The 19,572-nt window shown below is 38.0% G+C and overlaps 5 protein-coding genes across 5 annotated transcripts in view; 3 read left to right on the forward strand and 2 right to left on the reverse strand.

Annotated features, from left to right (window-relative positions):
- Positions 1-19,572, reverse strand: part of LOC106088799 (transcription initiation factor TFIID subunit 12) — a 41,380-nt gene that overhangs the window by 17,096 nt on the left and 4,712 nt on the right. The window lies entirely within an intron of this gene.
- Positions 1,901-3,370, reverse strand: LOC106088797 (uncharacterized). The gene is made up of 4 exons (XM_013254477.2): positions 3,037-3,370; positions 2,378-2,971; positions 2,120-2,307; positions 1,901-2,047 (listed from the first exon to the last, which is right to left on the reverse strand). The coding sequence occupies exons 1-4, from the start codon at positions 3,278-3,280 to the stop codon at positions 1,901-1,903; spliced, it is 1,173 nt and encodes a 390-aa protein (XP_013109931.2). The 5' UTR covers positions 3,281-3,370.
- On the forward strand, positions 7,424-9,439 carry LOC106088794 (zinc finger protein 391). The gene is made up of 3 exons (XM_013254475.2): positions 7,424-7,646; positions 7,716-8,182; positions 8,244-9,439. The coding sequence occupies exons 1-3, from the start codon at positions 7,509-7,511 to the stop codon at positions 9,214-9,216; spliced, it is 1,578 nt and encodes a 525-aa protein (XP_013109929.2). The 5' UTR covers positions 7,424-7,508; the 3' UTR covers positions 9,217-9,439.
- LOC106088795 (zinc finger protein 182) lies at positions 10,946-12,772 on the forward strand. Its single transcript, XM_013254476.2, has 3 exons — positions 10,946-11,127; positions 11,187-11,521; positions 11,591-12,772. Exons 1-3 carry the CDS (start codon positions 10,987-10,989, stop codon positions 12,558-12,560), a joined length of 1,446 nt encoding a protein of 481 aa, XP_013109930.2. The 5' UTR covers positions 10,946-10,986; the 3' UTR covers positions 12,561-12,772.
- Positions 16,258-18,097, forward strand: LOC106088793 (zinc finger protein 239). Its single transcript, XM_013254474.2, has 3 exons — positions 16,258-16,429; positions 16,504-16,886; positions 16,949-18,097. The coding sequence occupies exons 1-3, from the start codon at positions 16,283-16,285 to the stop codon at positions 18,000-18,002; spliced, it is 1,584 nt and encodes a 527-aa protein (XP_013109928.2). The 5' UTR covers positions 16,258-16,282; the 3' UTR covers positions 18,003-18,097.

The raw sequence follows: 19,572 nt of genomic DNA on the forward strand, positions 1-19,572 counted from the left end.
TATAGCACAGTAGAACAGAAGTTTTGCTATGAGATAAGTAGATCCGAACGTTTTTGCGTGTTTAGGCCAACATTTTTAAGGGACATTTATATATAACCAGGGATCACCAATATATTACGATATATAAAAATTAAATTGTTGCGCTTTGTTTGTCTGTTCCGTATAGACTCAAAAACGGCTGAACCAATTTTCATGAAATTTTGGCACATGGTAGAGTTTGAGCTTCCGGTGGGGGGCGGACCCTCCCCCTGGGAGCGATGGGAGAATGGATTGAGGATGGGAGTAACTCATACCATCGCGGTATAATCGAAGCGACGATAGAAAACCTGGAAGGAAGGAAAGAGGTTTCCGATCGGATACCTGAGATGAAGCTTGAAGTCGAGTGCGAGGCACTGCTACCATCGGCACAGTCTTAGATTGACGGAACCCTAGTATTGCCATCTGGAAGATCATGTTACACGGATGGATCAAAGCTAGAGGCCAGATTGGGAGAACCCAGGGACTGAAATCTGTTTAGACTGTCTGACCATAATACGGTCCTGCAGGCGGAGATCCGGGCGATCACGGAATGCGTGAAGTGGTGTGGTGCTAACGCGAGGACGTCGAGTGTGAACATCTTTACCGACAGTAAAATTTCCATAAGGGCAATAAAAACCAGGACGGTAAAGTCACGAACAGTCATGCAGTGTAAGAAGGATATTAACGCCTTCTCTGAGGATGGCAAAATCCGTATCGGCTGGGTGCAGAGTAACGGAGTAAGGGGAAATGAAAGGGCAGACGATTTGACGGTGAAGGCTAGAGGACTGCCGTCTTGGTTAACCCGAAGCCTTTCGGGTCGACGCAGTCCGAGTTAAGGGAGTGGGCGACGATGGCGCATGCTACATTGTGGAACAGCGAAACGGTCGGTAAGACGGCGAAAATCCTATGAGGGGATCCAGATCGTGAGTAGACGAGGCTATTACAGAAAATAACCAAGAAGGAGGTCAGTAAAGCTATTGGTATCATAACGGGACACATAGGACTACGAGCTCACTTATGTAAAATCGGTGCGGCAAGTTTTAGCATGTGTAGGGCATGCGGGGAAGATGATGAAACGTTGGACCATTTCCTTTGTCATTGCCCGGCTTTCGCGTCTAACAGATACCGGCACTTAGGTGGAGACACAATAACAGACATCAACCAACTTAGGGGAGTGGTATTGAAAACCATTAAGGATTTTGTAAGTAGCACGGAATTCTTAACTTAAAATTTTCTTTTTAGAGGTTACTTTATAGTTTTTAGAGCGCACAGCCAGCCGATTACTGGCTTAGGTGTATGTCCATAGTGGCATTGGGCGGATTAATATCTGCACTCTCTTTTCAACCTAACCTCTAATCCTAATGAATATATCCCCGCCTATCCTATGTAAATGAGTGTAGAAATACAACTTCGCTAAAAATCCACCAAAATCGAAATGGGCCGTCCATCCAACTAAACCCTTAAAATTTAAAGTGATTCCTACCAAATTTAGTAGAAAAAGTCCAAAACGGCAACGCTGTCCGCGATATCAGAAGGTATTGCTTGGATAAATGCAAATTTGCAAACTTCTCACATATCAATGAGTGCTGTCCGATTCAAGTTCTAAGATCAATGATAATGGGTCTCCTTTTTATTGCCGAGCCCGAAAGGCGTGCCGCATGGCGACATCTCTCTGGAGACAAGTTTTTATATGGCTGTCATACTATTTTTTTCAAATGGCAAAGTACCTCACAAATGTCAGCAGCATTAGGAGGGTATAAATCACCGCTGATAATTTCTCGCCAGGATTCGAATCCAGGCGTTCAACGACATTGGCGGACATGCTAAACTCTGCACTACGGTGACTTTTTATCCACACTCTACAAATAATTGATCCAACCGTTTATAGATAGAAAAAAATCTTTATTAATAAAGAATCGTCTTTGACAAATGGACTAAGAGCACTATTGGGTATCAAAAATCCAGATTCGTGGTTATCGAATTCTTGCGATACTAGATCTTTACCACCACCAACACCACGCTGAGCATTCTACAAATGATATGGAAATTGCTCATTAAAAAAGGCAATTGCAAAGTCAATAAAAAGTTGGTGTCGCTTTACCTGATCAATAACGGACATTTTATATTTCAAATTGCCATTTTGTATTTCTTTAAAAAGTCCCCCAGTATCCAAAATAACACTATTTCCCGATGACGAAGTGTGAAGCGAGGCGGAAATATCAACAAGCTGCAGGAATAGAAAGTCACGATGCATATGTTGGAAGGAAGCCTTAACCCGTAGTGTTTTATCTGCAATTAAAAAGTGTCTTTGTATGGTTTATCACTGAGCGCTTTAAATAAAGCTAAAAAAAACTATCACCTTTTATTGAGAATGTTGGACTAGTTTGTGTGGAAATGCCCATGGTACCATTTTCCAGTTTTCTTGTAAAATTTTCAATTTTCCAATAATAGGTAAATATCTTTTGATCCTTCTCATTGTGTAGATTATTAGGGGCAATTGAAAATTCTTTCGCACGATATGAGTGCTTATTTGTAGGAATTTTTGCTTTTAATTTGTGATTATTGTTATGGCTATTGTCATTATTGCTGCCAGGTATGGGTTGTAGTAGAACAATTGATTTTGTGGGTACCACCGCTTCAACAACACTGGTGGATTTATTGCATGCCGTCAGACTTGTGGATATGAGATTTTTGATTATTTCTAATTCCTTGGCCAATCGACTTTCCACATCTTCTAATTGCTTGACAAATTTATTCTCTAAACTATTAAATGCACTGTGCATTTCCTTAGAGCCACAAACACCCTTTAAGGCCTTTGTTGTCACCGCTTCAGCACTTGCTCTCACATCACCTGCTGTCACCGTACAAACGGCCTTTTGCACTTCACTGGGACTTGAAGAATCTTCACTCTCTTCCATTGGGGTCTGAGTAATGCTTGTCTCGTTAAAAGATTCTGGAAGAGATCGGCAGCATATTAATGATGTCCCTTAGTAGAAACATTTTGAGAAAATCACGAACCATATTTTGTGCCATTATTTTGATGATTGTGTTCCAAAAACGTTGCTTGATTATTTATTGGTCTGGTCCAAATTTCCGCAATCAAAAACAACACTATGCTGAATATCGTCAAAATTTTCAAACTGTTTGCAACACTCATATTATTTTCACTTTGATGACTTTGCAGGTTCAAACGTAACAACAAACAATTGTTGATCAATAAAGATATACATAATAGCTTCCACGCGGTAAGAAAGATTCGCATTTACTAAATCATTTTGTTTGCTCCACATGTGGTCCCCGACATGCTATTTACACACCAGCCAACATCATCTATCTACACCTATCTGCTCTGCTCTGCTCATTTAAGATTTATAGTCTAATAAGTCAAGAAAGTGGCACTGTCGTGTGGTGTTAACGATTAAAAATAGACCAAAAATGTTGTCCTTACTTTAATTAGCTGTCACATTTTGGCTATGAGTTTTTAGTTTAATATGTCCAAAATAACATTAGACATATATAGTAGCTTATATTTATATCCACATTATAGTAGCCGACGACGACGAGGTTCCATCAGCAAACAAAAACAAAGAAAAGGTGGCGCCGCAACATTTTTCAATGAGGAAGCCATAATGTGTATATTTTATATGAAATAAAACGATGATGTAGAGTATATGTTTATCATTAGGGGTCGCGTGCTGTTTTTTTGTGGATAATAACTTATGTGTATTATTTATTGATGACACATTTATTAACATTCAGCAATTCCTTTTATACTTTAAAGGGCACCTGTTGACCACAGTCACTTCTCTAAGTGCCCACGTACATTTCATAAAGGAATAGGAGCAAATTTCTCACATGGAATGGTTTTATAAAAAAGGGAATGTATTTAAACTCTTTCGTGTTCTGGAGTTGCTAAACTTGAGCTTAAGAATTCTTGAATTGCTTGTTAAAGTCCAACTTCTTCATAACGAAACGTTTTTCGTCAAAAAATGCATGATTGGTACCGGATTAAATTAGTGCTATTTGGGATTATCACGAATCACGAAGAAAAATTGCAACCATAAACTCATATCGGAAGATTATTTATATGGAAGCTATATTAGATAATGGACCTTTTAAGATCATGGTTGGCATATCAATTTTAGCACACTAGATGTTTAACCCATCGAAAATTAGGTAGGAACCCGATTCATGATCGTTAAATCGCCCGCATGATTTCAATGTGGTCCAAAGGGGGTAAGTTGTGGATAAATATAGTATAAGTAGAGGCTAAACAGTGCTGGAGATATCAACATAACTTGGGGACGGGTCCTCGACTTCTTATCTGTCAATTCCACATACGAGTATAACTGGCGACCGCGATCCTCGGTTTTAGGCCCTGGTGGAGGGACTTGTTGGCGATATCGCTAAAGATTTCAATGTGGTCCAAAGGGGGTAAGTAGTGGATAAACATAGTATAAGTAGAGGCTAAACAGTGCTGGAGATATCAACATAACTTGGGGAACGGAGCCTCGACTTCTTATCTGCCAATTCCACATACGAGTATAGCTGGCGACCGCAATCCTCTGTTTTAGGCCCTGCTGAAGGGACATGTTGGCGATGTCGCTAAAGAAGTCTAGCATGGCTGACCGTAATGAATGAATAGGCCAAAAGCCCCGAGGAGTGTCCTATGGTACGACTAGGACTGCTTGAGACTTTGGCTAATATATGCGACTGGGGAGGAAAATTACCTCAAGCATCTTATCTACTGGCGTCAAAAGGCATAGCTGTATAATTTGTGAATCCTATATTGGCTTCTGCGGCGCGCTCACTATGCCCTCAATATCCACATTAAATTATCTTTTCCTTTTCCCAGATTAATTTCTCCCTTTGCTTGTACCATCAATCAGTCGGAAGGTTTTTTCTTTGGTAACATTTTCAATATTTCATGTGCAATAGCCTCGTATTACTGAATTTACTACCATGACGTATAAGTTGTTGTGTGTTGTGCATTGAGGGGTCATCCCATGCCGATGAAAAATTTCATCGAGTCAATCCGGTATGTACAGCCGGCTGCCAGGGGGTTGCGTGTAGATTAACTTGTCTGCCTATGAAACCGAACACCTGGATTCGATCCTGCCAAAAGCATTACATATTTTTTAGTTGTGTGTATTCATCGTTAGTCCATATCGATTAGCATAACCCCTCACTTACTCCTCCAATAAAAACCATTAAAAACGAATTAAGATCATTATTTAAGAGAGACAGACGTGTTTTTTTTTTGTTTGCTCTGCATTTTCATTTAATTTATCAGTGAATTATAAAATTTATCGCGAACTTTTGGAACTATTTTAAAACATTATCTATCTGCATAACGGTGCGAGCAATATCTTTTTTTAAAACACTTGTTTTTCTGATTAAAAGCAGAAAAGTTACTTGAAGGCACAGGCGATTATTGTAAACAAATCTGCTGTTTTCTAAGTAACACCAACACACACACCCAATTTAAATAAAGCATTACTCTTCCATAAATAAGATGTCAAATCAACTAGAGAGTGAGAAGCACAACCAAATACTCACTGAAATTAATGAGAACAAACAAAAATAAGCTACATGAAGAAATCATGGAAAAACTAACGGAATCGGCCAAAAGGGCGAGAGAAGATTTCATGTTTGTCGGAGAATATCCCAAAACACCGAAGTTGCCAACACCCGCTTCACTAATATGCATAGAACACATTCAACACATAAAAATAATGCTAAAGGAAAGCGACAAGAGAGTTGTCTCACACATCAACAAGAGAGTTCATGAAATTGAGGCTAAGTTTGTAAGCATGCAAGTCCGTCAACAACAAGTTGAAGAAACAATAAAAACTTTGTGTGAAAGAATGTCTGTGGTAGAGATGGAATGCAATAAAATAAAAAGCATGAGAGAGGAAATAATTTCATTAAAGTCGCAGATACAGAGGAAGGATAATTCATATTTTACATGCGATCTGCGCGTTAATGGCATCCCGTATAATGAATCCGAAAATTTGTGCAAAATATTCGATGATATCTGCAAAGTATTAAATATTTCTACACCTCAGTTTAAAAGTATCTACTGTATTCAAGACAAAATTAAAAAGCTAAAGGATACCACAATTATAATACAAATGCTTACATCTTATTTGAAGAATAATGTGCCTAGGGCGTTGATTCAATTTAATAGAAACAACAATAGTCCATTACAATATTTGTTTGTTTCTCTTTCGAAACGCGGGAAATGGTCGAAGGAATAGGAAAGCCAGAGATTGCAACACACACCAACCACTATGGGACGCGTTTCGTCTTTGGTTAGAAAACTTTTGAACCATATTAGGTGTGACGGTTTCAACGGCCGTGCGTTGGTATGTTGTATTTGAATCGTATTAATCCCGAAAATGCCTCTATGATACAATTACCACATTAACCACTCTCGACAACCCTGTTCAGTAGCTTTACTTTTTCCCAATGCATGTGTTTTTGTGTAATGAGTCTTTTTTCTGCGACCAATACACTACTTCCGTGGTACACATGATTCTGTGCATCTGTTGGAAGTTGTATTGATGGCTTAGAACGCTAGACAACGGCATCGGCTCTCGTTATTGCTCCGTAAGCACATGGTTGTTGTTGTTGTAGCAGTTTTTTGTGTTCTATCTTTCGTCTGTTTGATTCTGTTGAGTGTCCAGATCCAGGAATTCTGCGACTAAGATGGGATGCGTCCAGAAGGATCTGGGTCTATGTCGAGTGGGTCTGGTTGGGCAGTTAAACAGGAGACATATGTCGTGAGGTTCCTGTTCACAATCGGGACATACATCTTGCACGTCGGCAGTAATCCTTGCACTGTTGGAGCTAAGGCGCCGCATCTGCCGTATCGTAATTGAGCTAGAAATGCCACCCTTTTTGGTGGTAATGTACGCATTTATTAAAATTAAGCGTTATTTTGTATAAATAAATCTATAACGTGACGCAAAAAGGTAATCAAAGCAAGTGTTTTTCATGGCAACGAGGTTCATCCTGCCCTTGAGACAGAAACTATTTGCCCATTAACATTCCATCTAGGAACAGGGGCAAACTTCTCACATATCAATGAATGCTGTCCGATTCAAGTTTTAAGCTCAATGACAAGGGGCATTCTTTTTATAGCCGAGTTCCATCGTAGCGAAAACTGAATCAGACTCAGATATTTTGCCCATTATGATATCACAGTAGCGACAGACAGAATTGAACCCACGACCCTTGATATGGGTGCATTCGTGACGTTCATTGCATTGTTCCCGAATTGGAAAAAATTCTTAAACGAACGATAATCTTCGTCGTCGCCTTTTATGCAGTAAATTTTTTTCAGTGAAAATATTTTTCTTTGTGTATTTTCATGTTACCATTCATAGTGAATGCTACAAGAAATGTCAACAACAAATAAATAAATACAATACCGAGGAAAACAGAACAACAATTAACTCAAATAACAAAAAATATCCTGCACCAGGATGAGTTTCAATAAAAACAAAAAATGTCGAACTTGTTTAAAAACGAATGTGAATCTTAAACATCTTAACACCAAACCGAAAGTTTTAAAAGTTGATAAAACATATGTGGAGCTACTGAAATTCGTAGCCAATATTGAGGTAAGATGGAGCAATGCAATAATAATCCAGACATTCTTATAAGATACATTCAAAATCTATCTTGTGCAGGTCGATCCAGGAGATGCAAAAGGCAACAAGTCTAGTCCTCCACAGGGTATATGTTGTACCTGTTGCAAGAAAATAAGAGATTCGTATACATTTATTAAACAAGTCCGCAAATGTAATAAACAGTTCTTGAAGGCATCTGGCGAGAATGAACAAATCGACCACTATACATTTTTATCAATAGAAGATGGCACAAGTCAGAGTGGAGAGAAGCCCTACATAAAAGAGGAAAATGATAAGCTTGAAGAGCCTAGCGATAAAGCATTGGTAGAACCGCCCAAAGTAGAGGAACAGGCAGTGCAGGATGGCAACAGTTCAGACTCAAATGATAATTTTAATAATCAATTTCCCGTGGGCGATTTAAGTGACAGTGACAATGACACCCAACAATCAGAATATAAAGAAACAACTGCCTATCTCGATGTCTCGATTAAATCGGAATTAGAAAATACCAAGGTCAAGGAAGAATTGTAAGTTTTCTTATTAAATTCTATTTCAAAATTATTTTTTCTAAAATATTTTCCTTTTAAGCCTTGCCGAGAGTCCTTTGAGGGAACCCGCCTTTGTGGAAGAAAATTTAAATTCTGATAGTGATCCAAGTAAAAAGCCTGATGAGTCCTCTTATGATCCCTTAGACAACAATGAGGTGAATGAGGAGGAAGAAAGGCAGACTCCCGAGCCTATTGACGACAAACTATTGCCCGTGCGATGTGACGAGTGTGAACGAGTTTTCCCCAATTCAATTCTATTGAATCGTCACAAAAAGGACACCCATATACCGGATGAACTGAAAATACAATGTCCCAATTGTCCAGTGAAGTTTAGTCGCCGCTATAACATGTATGCCCATATGAGAACATTCCACAAAGCGGAGACTGTCAGAGAGCATCAACTGCAACCTAGGAAACTAGCCAAAACCGATGTTTGTGATCAATGCAATCGAGCTTACAGCGATAAATACAAACTTATGGCCCACATCAAAAATAAGCATGGGCCAGATAGTAAGCCCAAAAAAGAAAAACAACCACCGAAACGTTATCTGTGTACTCTATGTGGCTTGACCTGTAGCAGTCAATCCAATCTGGATATACACTATCGACGGCATACGGGAGAAAAGCCCTTTAAATGTGATTTTTGCGGTAGAGCCTATGCACGGCTATATGATGTTCAAGTTCACCGCCGCATCCACACGGGGGAGACACCTTTTAAATGCACGATATGCGAAAAAGCCTTTAAAAGATCAAATAAATTGAAAATACACATGCGTACCCATACAAACGAACGCCCCTACAAATGCACTCAATGCGAAAAGGCATTCAAACAATCCAAGGATTTGAATATACACAAGCGAACGCATACCGGCGAGAGACCATATAAATGTAATGTTTGCAATAGTACTTTTACTCAGAGTAATTCATTGAGACTCCATCAAACAAAAACAAAACATCATGAAGTAATTCAAACACAGGAACCGGAATTTACAGATATAACAAATATGGCTTAAGTAGGGCGGCAGTTGCCTTTGGAATGGACGTCATTTGCTTTTTAATGGCTTGATTTAAGTTTCTTAATATGTGGCTACTTTAAAAAGTGCAAAGAAATATTTACATATTTCTATTTTGAGAAATTTGCAATTATTTGGGATTCGAAAGCACATTATTGTTAGTTGATCTAATTTGGAATAATTCGTATAGAAAGTATGAATAAAACATATTGTAATTATCCTTTTCGCATGTTAATATTTCATTAAAAAAAAATACAATATGTTAATTTAAATTCAAAGTCATGTTTGACTATTTAAATCTGTGATTTGCGAGGAAAATGTATCAGAGGTGAGCACCACGTCTATTTGACCTAACTTTCTTGCTGTTGTTGTTGTCGTCGTAGCAGTGTGTGTTGTACACTGTGGCGGCAGCCATTGCCTATGATGGACTCCATCGGGTCCATCCGGTATGTGCCATGGGATCGACCTAATTTTATTCGACTATAAAGCCTAGTACTGGGCCGAATTACCGCATACGTGATCGTGTGCGCTTTCGTATCGAATGAAATTTCATCTCGTATTTAATGGATGTTATGCCATTTGTATACACATATTTATGTCAAATAAATAAATATAAATAATCATCGATTTAAACAATCGCATTCCTGAATTTCAAAAATTTCCGTTTAATAAAGAGATAGATAATTCACAATAGAAATATTTCGAACGATTTTACTCGTTCACGTTTGCGGTAATTCGGACCCTGGCTTCGAGTTTTCGTCCGAACAACTCATTATAACAAAAATGAGACGAAGAAAACGCGTACATATTCCGTAGAACTGCGTTCTATGATAAATTTCCGCATAAATTTCGCTTCAAATAATTGCATATGTATTAAAATACTCACGAAATGGACACCCATCAACTCTGCTTCTATGCGCAGTGCAATGAAATTTGTATGAAAATTAAATCTATCCAGAACTTTGTTGTCCTGGATATATGTCGTTTTCATGCAAACTTAATTGCACTGCACTAAGTACTAAAATAAAACACAACCTTTGTGCTATCCCATGGCAGCCGGTTGTACGTACCGATTGAATCCTTCATCGGCAACAGCTGCCAACTCGGTGTACAACACACTGCTACAACAACAACCACTGTAGTATTTGTTGTGAGTTGTTGTTTGACTTTTGTTTGTGTTTGCGAAGAATAGTCAGTCGGATTTCGCACTGATTTAATTTTATTTTAATTTTCACTGGCAATGGAGTAAAAAAACAACAACAGTTAAACTTTTTTATTCCCTATTAGTTTTTCGTGGGGATATATCCCCAAGTGGCACGTTTCCTACCTTACGGCGATACTAATTAGACTAAAAGTAATATCGCCTGCGATTGTTTTCAAAAGCAAAACAAAAATTACAAAATTGGTTGAATGATTTCTATATCAACTATTTTCTTCATTCACAACATCTTCTTTGTCCATTCACAATTATCCTGTTGCTCAAATTTTCTCATTTATTTGTATTCGTTGCAACTGGCATCTTTGTAAATAGTCGAATAAGACATCTACTTTGAAATAACTGTATATGCTTGGTGCCTCTTTAAGGTCTCTATTATTCATTCAATGTCTGTTTGCAACTCATACCCATTTTTCTCTGAGAACCATAAGTCATCTATTAAATAGAGAGTCTATGGTTAAAAAACCATAACAAACATACATATGTAAATAAATGCAAAGTAAACAGCTGCTGAATGCACTAAAGTTTAGAGTCTAAGCAAAAGTTCGACAATTATGAGTGCAATTAAAAATGTAAAATGCCGGACTTGTTGTTCAAATGTAAAAGTAAAAACGATTTCCCTTGAAAGCAAACCAAAAGTATTAAAAATAGATAAAACCTATATGGATCTTATAAAGTACATAGCACGAATACAGGTTAGCAAATATATCCTTTTACTTAACGGCTTTTATACTACTAACTATTTGTTTTTTAGATGAATCCCCAGGAGGAATATAAATTACCACAGAGTATATGCAACGTGTGTAGCAAGAAAATACGAGACGCTTATACATTCATTGAACAAATCCATAAATCCTATCAACATTTCCTTACAATTACGGAAGACCGCTTGGATAGTTTGGAAGATGTTTATTACATCAAACCAGAAATCGAAAGCGGAGTGTTAGATGTTTCAAAGGAGGAAGAGAAAGAAATCTCTGAAAGTACACCACCAACTATTAATACTAATAGCTCAACAAATAATTTAGATGGGTCTAATGTGGATGTCATCAAAACGGAAATGGAAACAAAAAGGCATTCAAATTTATTGTAAGTTTAAAAAGACCCAAAATTATAAATCTCTTATAAAAAAGTAGCCTTAATTTTTTAATCTTAAAGGCATTCAGAAATTGTGACAAATCCAATGGAATTGGATGAATTATCTGTTCACTCCGATAATCAAAGCACTGCAAGTGAGAGTAGCCATATGGACCCTTTAGATAATGAGGCAAATAAGGACGAAGCACCCATATCCATAGAAGATGAAATGCTTCCGGTGCGTTGTGATGAATGCAAAAGGGTTTTTGCAAACTCCCTATTATTAAGTCGCCATAAAAAAGACACCCACCTGCCGGATGAGCTTAAAATTCAATGTCCCAGTTGTCCGGTGAAATTTAGTCGCCGTTATAACATGTATGCCCATATGAGGACATTTCATAAAGCCGAAACCGTCACAGAACATCAAATACAACCAAGAAAATTAACCAAAACCGATGTGTGTGATCAATGTCAACGCTCCTATAGTGATAAATACAAACTAATGGCCCACATCAAAAATAAGCATGGGCCCGGCAGTGTGCCAAAAAAACCAAAACGACCTCGCAAACAATATCTTTGCACACTTTGTGGCCTAACTTGTACTAATAAATCCAATCTAGAAATACACTACCGACGCAAGCACACTGGAGAAAAACCATTCAAATGTGACTTTTGTGAACGTTGCTTCACACGAGCTTATGAAGTTAAACTTCATCACCGAACGCATACGGGCGAGGCTCCTTATAAGTGTAGCATCTGTGAGAAAGCCTTTAAGAGATCAAACAAATTGAAAATTCACATGCGTATTCATACAAATGAAAAGCCGTATAAATGCACTGAATGTCATAAGGCATTTAGGGAATCCACGGATTTAAATGTACATCGACGAACGCATACAGGAGAAAGACCCTATACATGTAATGTTTGCAATTTCGCATTTACCCAAAAGAATTCGTTAAAATTACATCAAAAGAAGAAAAAACATTTTGCAGAGGAAGGTGAAAATAATGAAATATCCCATGGCATTAATATATTTCTGAAGAGCAATTAGAAGCAAAATAAACACAAAAGATGTGTAAGTGCATGGAGAATTCGAACATTTGAAAATTAATGTATTGCAGAAAGAAAATCTTTAGCATGTTTAGAAGAAGACTGGTTCGTATTAATGGATGAGAACCTAAACCCCGAGAGCATGCAGAATTCCAAATTGTTAAGCATCAACAGAAATGCATTGCTTTGAAATAAACACTGGTTAATTGATCATTATTTCTGTTATCAATACCAGGTGGTCGCTAATAAAGTTTGCGAAGTGAAGTTTTAAGAGTCCAACAAGTCAAATCCGACGAACGCCTACAGAAGAAAGACCCTATACATGCAATGTTTGCAATTTCGCATTTAGCCAAAAGAATTCGTTGAAATTACATCAAAAGAAGAAAAAACATTTTGCAGAGGAAGATGAAAATAATGAAATATCCCATGGCATTAATATATTTGTGAAGAGCAATTAGAAGCAAAATAAAAACAAAAGATGTATAAGTGCAAGGAGAATTCGGACATTTCAAAATATTTAAATGTACTGCAGAAAGAAAATGTTTAGAAGAAGACTGGTTCGTATTAATGGATGAGAACCTAAACCCCGAGAGCATGTAGAATTCCAAATTGTTAAGCATCAACAGAAATGCATTGCTTTCAAATAAACACTGGTTAATTGATCATTATTTCTGTTATTAATAATAGTCGGTCGCTAATAAAGTTTGGGAAATGTAAGAAGTGAAGTTCTAAGAGTCCAACAAGTCAAATCCGGAGATTATTTATGAACCTTTTGGGGTAGGATTCATTGTAGGTAAAATACTTCACTTACCAACTTCAGCTAAATCGAATAAAAAATAATGTTTCTAGGGGCTCAAAAAGTGAAATCCGGACATCAGTTTATCGACCGATTCCGACCACACTTTATCTTGATGTTGGAATTCATAATACAAATAATTGTGCCAAATTTCAGCTTAATCAAAGGAAAATTGAGTCGTTTAGGGGCTCAAGAAGTCAAATCCGATGACTAGTTTATATGGGAGCTTTTTATCAGGTTAAACACCAATTTGAACCATACTTGGTATGATGAAGTCCTAACAGAAACACTGTGTGCAAAATTTTAGCGCAATTGGTTAATAATTGCAGCTTCTAGGGCTCAAGAATTCAAGTCGAACGACTACTATATATGAGAGCTACATATATTGAAATCTGAACCGATATGGCCATTTGCAATCCCCAACGTTTAACATATTGTACATAAGAAGTATCTCTGCAAAATTTCAAACGGCTAGCTATACGCGTTCGACCACTATCGTGATTTACACAGATGTAAGGATACTGAAGATGTTTGACAGTAAAACAAAACCCGAATCATTCTGTGTGGTGTTCAATGCTGTCACGAGAAGCTTAGCTGCGAGCTGTCGGACGCGTCCACAGGTTGCGGATAGTGGAATGCTCCATACGGAGTAGCTGCAACGGCAGTCGCGGACAATCAGCGGTATCGAGCGGAGAGTCTTAGTGATTGGTCGGGCGGCACCGGCTCTTGTACAAATACTGAGTGCCTATGATGCTCGATATAACAAGGCGAGTTATTGCATCTTGCATTTAATTAACACGATTATAATGAGTTCGACTTTTCCAGAGGGTTGGAAGGTTTCTCGAATCAATCCCACCCGGCTTGACAGATTCCATTGGGAGTAGCCTCACTAACCTTAAACCGTGTCTTCTACTATGATTAGATCTGGAAAAGGCATTTGATAAAATACACTATTTAATGCTCATCCCATAATTTTCGAATATTTATGGATTTGGTAGAAGCGCCTGCAAGCTTCTTTATATGTATTTGCCAAATAGGACGCACTTTGTGGGTGCGTTACCTGTAAGGTAACATGCAGTACTTGAAAGTACTGTACCACCATTCCTGATAGAACCGATTGGAACTATGATATCCCTGGTAATAGAAGTAACATAGATTCTTTACGGATGGTTCCAAACTAGACGACCAGGTTGGCTTTGGGGTGTACTCCAAAGATCTAGCACAGGTCATATCGAGAAGGTTACCCGACCAATGCAGTGTGTGTCAAGCACAGATCCTTTCAATTACGGAAGTGGTGGAATGGTAAAGATATAATGTCATAACGACGATTGGCATAAATATCTTCTCAGACTGTCAGGCAGCCATTAAATCCCTGGAGAACGCATTTCTGAACACAAAAACCGCCCTCGACTGTCGCAGATCTCTTAACGAGGTGGCTAAACAGTTCAAAATTCACCTGTTCTGGGTGCCGGGCCTTTGGATTTTTGGGTTGGTCAGATTTTGACTAATTTCGACACGGACATTGAGTGGTCTAATAAGTACAAGTCACAATACACAACAATTTTGTAGACCGATCTGAACCATATACAACACAGATGTCGAAAAGCCTAATATAATTCACTGTGTCAAATTTCTGCGAAATCGGATTATATATATATATTATATCTTTACCGAGATGGACCAAATTGAGGAAGGATGTCGAAGGCCCTAACACAAAACACTGTCCCAAATTTCGGCGAAATCGGACAATAAATGCGCCATTTATGGGTCCAATACCTTAAATCGAGAGATCTGTCTATATGGCAGCTATATCCAAACATGGACCGGTCTGGGCTAAATTGCATAAAGATGTCGAGGGACCTAACACAACTCACTGTCGCAAATTACGACGAAATCGGATAATAAATACGACTTTTATGGGCCCAAGACCTTAAATCGAAAGATCGGTCCTTATGGCAGCTATATCCAAATCTGGACCGATCTGGGCCATATTGCAGAAAGATGTCTTGGGTCGAACTTAACTCACTGTCCCAAATTTCGACGACATCGGACAATAAATAGGCCTTTTTATGGGCCCAAAACCTCAAATCGAGAGATCGGTCTAGGACGGAATTTCTATCTTAAAATTTTCTTTTTAGAGGTTACTTTATAATTTTTTAAGAGCACAACAAACCGATTACTGGCTTAGGTGTATGTCCATAGTGGCATGGGACGGATTAATATATGCACCCTCTTTTCAACCTAACCTAACCATATTCAAATATGAACCGATCGGGGCCAAATTGAAGACGGATGTCGAGTGGCCTAACGCAACTCACTGTTCCAAATTTCAGCAAAATTGGATAATAAATGTGGCTTTTACGGGCCTAAGACCCTAATCGGCGGATCGGTCTATATGGGTGATTTATCAAGATATATTCCGTTATAGCCCATCTTCGAATTTAACCTCCTTATGGACAAAAAAAGAATCTGTGCAAAGTTTCAGCTCATTTTTATTATTTTTAAAGACTGTAGCGTGATTTCAACAGACCGACGGGCATGGCTAGATCATCTGAGATTTTTACGCTGATCAAGAATATATAGTTTATAGGGTCGGAATTTCGATGTGTTGCAAACAGAATGTCAAAATGAATAAACCCCATCTTTCGGCGGTATATATAAAAACAATAATCTAATTGAATATGATTTCAGACGAACACTACAATCTTAAATAAGAAACCCTATAGCACAATAGTGGTGTAGGGCATAACATTTTGCATTAATTGCAACATTAATCACCAGCTGTTGCAAACTCAAAAACTAACCCTTCCTCATCTAACTTTTTGACATATTTCAGCTGGATTGTCTCACAAATCGGGTAGCAATGTGGCAACGCCGCCAAACACCATAGCTAAATATTCTTGTTGTGCATATATAAAAGTGCAAGTATGGATAAACAAAAAAATGTTTACAACAAATGTCGAACGTGTTTAAACAAAAATAAGGGTATGCATTCACTGGAAAAAATGGCCATTGAGGATTCAACAAGAAAAATATCCTACGCTCAGCTGCTTAGAGAAATAACAAATATTAATGTAGGTTTCTCTTAATTTCTTCAGAAAAATCTATTTCCTTTAAGTAAGTTTGACTTTCTTTTGCTCTCCTGCAGTTAGAGGACGATAGAAGTTTCGAAATGCCTCAATTTATATGCGCCTGCTGCTCGCGTAAATTAAAATCTTCCCATGCGTTTATCACACAAGCTAGGGAATCCAATGACAAACTGCTGGCCATGATTACCGCAGAAATACCGCCTGATAAACCTCCTCCTTTGGATTGTTTACAAGAATCTCAGATAGACATAGAAACATGTCTAGAGATTAAAATGGAAAGTGGCGATGAGAATGAAGAAAAGGCAAATAAGCAAGTGAATTTGGAAAAAGATAAGCCAATGGATTTAGAGGACAAAAGTATGGAAGACAAAATAGCCTTAGAAACTGAAAAAGCAAGTGACAAAGATACAAAGGAAACATTGGAGGAAGCTTTAGATGAATTGTAAGCATCATCTTCACATTAAATATAGCATTCACTAGTTTACAAACTATTCTCTACATTAGACCGTTGACACCTGATAATGATTTTGAATTCGATTCAAATTCATCCAAGAGGGATGCTGATTTCTCTGATGGTAGTGGCGGTGAATCGGATAATGAGGATTTTACTACCACCGACCCAAGTTGGCAAACAGAAAACGAAGCATCTACACACAAAGGCAATCGTGGGGAAAGAAAGAGAAATTCTTCCAAAGACGACTCTTCTACAGACTTGGCAATTGCTGTTCCTTGTTTGAAATGCAATAAAATTTTTAAAAATTCCAAAGTACTATCACGACACCTGCGTAATACCCATGTACCGGAAGAACAAAAATGTACTTGCCCCTTGTGTGGAGTCAAATTTACCAGAACTTGTAATATGTTCAAACACATGCGTACTCAGCACGATCCAGATACAGTCAAAACTTTGCTTCCAGCCAGTGAAAAAATGCATCAATGCGACAAGTGTCCACAGAAATATACCAAGAAGAAACATTTAAATAATCACATAAAAGCTAAACACGCTAATGAATCGGAAACTGGTGAAAAAACAAGTGAAGATTCCAAAGCCAAGGCTGAAGATCGCTCCTTATGTTCAATATGCGGCTGTTCATTTTCCAAGAAAGCCTATCTTATTGTTCATATGAGACGACACACTGGCGAAAGACCATTTAAATGTGATTTATGTGACAGAGCATTTCCTCATAATTCGGAGTTGAAATGTCACCGGCGCATTCACACCGGAGAAAAACCATATAAATGTAAGCTATGCGAAAAAGCATTCCGCGTTTATAAAAAGTTGGCCACTCATATGCGATCGCATACCGACGAGCGGCCGTACAAGTGCAATCAATGTGAAAGGAGTTTCAAATATTCCAAGGATTTGAATATTCACCATAGAATACATACGGGCGAGAGACCGTATTGCTGCACTGTCTGTGGCAGCACTTTCACACAGAGTAACTCATTGAAGGCTCATCGCATGAAACTGGGCCATATGGAAGATAATGCACAAGCAGCTGCAGCACCGCCACAACCACCACCACACCCACCAACAGCAACGCATTTATTAACTTAATTTTTAATTATTTATACATTTGTATGTATATGGTTTTTAGAAAGACAGGACAAGGCTTGATTAAAGAAACATGACCAAACATTGTCCCTTACATACCACCATGCGTTTCTCTAAAAATTAGCTAAATGCCATTCCACTTCTTAAGGAAAGACAAAAGCCGAGCGGCGCCGACTATATAATTATATGAATGCTATATCTTAATCTCAACCGATTTAGATGAACTGCGTAGGTGTTCACTAGGGTAATCCGTACTAAATTTTGGGTAAATTCCTTAAAATTGTATTGTTTACGGCTGTACAAGTAAAAATCAGGCGATTATCTATCTGGTAGCAACATTGACAGAAAATATCAAGGAGCATAAAATAATTAAAAATTTGGTGAAGATAACGTAATATCAAAGATAATGCCAAATTTCGTATAGATCGAATGCTGTTATTGCAGCGAAGAGGTTCGAATTATGGCGAAAACATCAGAAACAAGTAAAAGCATATTAAGTTCGACCGGGCTGAATCTTGTATACCCTCCACCATGGATAGCATATGTTAAGTTCTTTGCCCGGCATCTCTTTTAAAAGGCAATCGGATGATCATTTTATATGACAGCTCTATAAGGTTTTAGACCGATTCGAAACATACTTCTGTTGAATTTCATAGAAGACATCAGTTCAAAATTTATGCCAAATAGGATAAGACTGCATTCTCCTGTGGCTCAAGATGTATTTTTTTGGAAGATTGGTTTATATAAGAGCTATTTCAAAGCTTGGACCAATATGACCCATTAGCAATCCCAAAAGACCTACAGTAATAGAAATTATTTGTGCAAAATTTTAATCGCCTAGCTTTACACCTTCGAAAGTTATCATTTTATATGAGAGCTCTTCAAGGTTCTAGACCGATTCCAAACATACATCTGTTGAATTTCATAGAAGACGTCAGTAGAAAAATGTATGCCAAATAGGATAAGAACTGCATTCCCTCGTGGCTCAAGATGTATTTTTTGGGAGATTGATTTATATAAGAGCTATTTCAAAACATGGACCAATATGGTCCATTTGCAATCCAAGAGAACTACAGTAATAGAAATTATTTGTGCAACATTTTAATCACCTAGTTTTACACCTTCGAAAACCAGCGTGCTTTTCACAGACAGACAGACGTACGGATGGGCATCGCCAGATCGCTACAAGCGAATGACAAAGTTATTTTACACCCATCCTATGATAGAGGGCATACAAATTTTATGCGGTGGTTCTGCAGATCACATTAAAAGACTATCGTTGCAAATTGCGATCTGTACTTTGATTACAAATTAAAAAGGACAGACAGAGGGACATTCTGATTCCGAGTCCATTCGCATACTTATCAATGGGTCTCTCTTTACATTTCAGGTGTCTCAAACAAATGCAATAAGTTACAATATCCTGTTCCATGGTGTAGGGTATATTTAAAAGGGTTTGCGGGGGTTGACTGATCTTGGTTCGTAATCCCGACTTTTAGGGCATAGGTATTCTTCACCGGCTTAAATGTAGTAGTGTGTAGCTATGTTTAAAAATTCTTTTGCTTTTATATTT

Source organism: Stomoxys calcitrans, chromosome 2, assembly GCF_963082655.1.
Source record: "Stomoxys calcitrans chromosome 2, idStoCalc2.1, whole genome shotgun sequence".
Classification (NCBI taxonomy): domain Eukaryota; kingdom Metazoa; phylum Arthropoda; class Insecta; order Diptera; family Muscidae; genus Stomoxys; species Stomoxys calcitrans.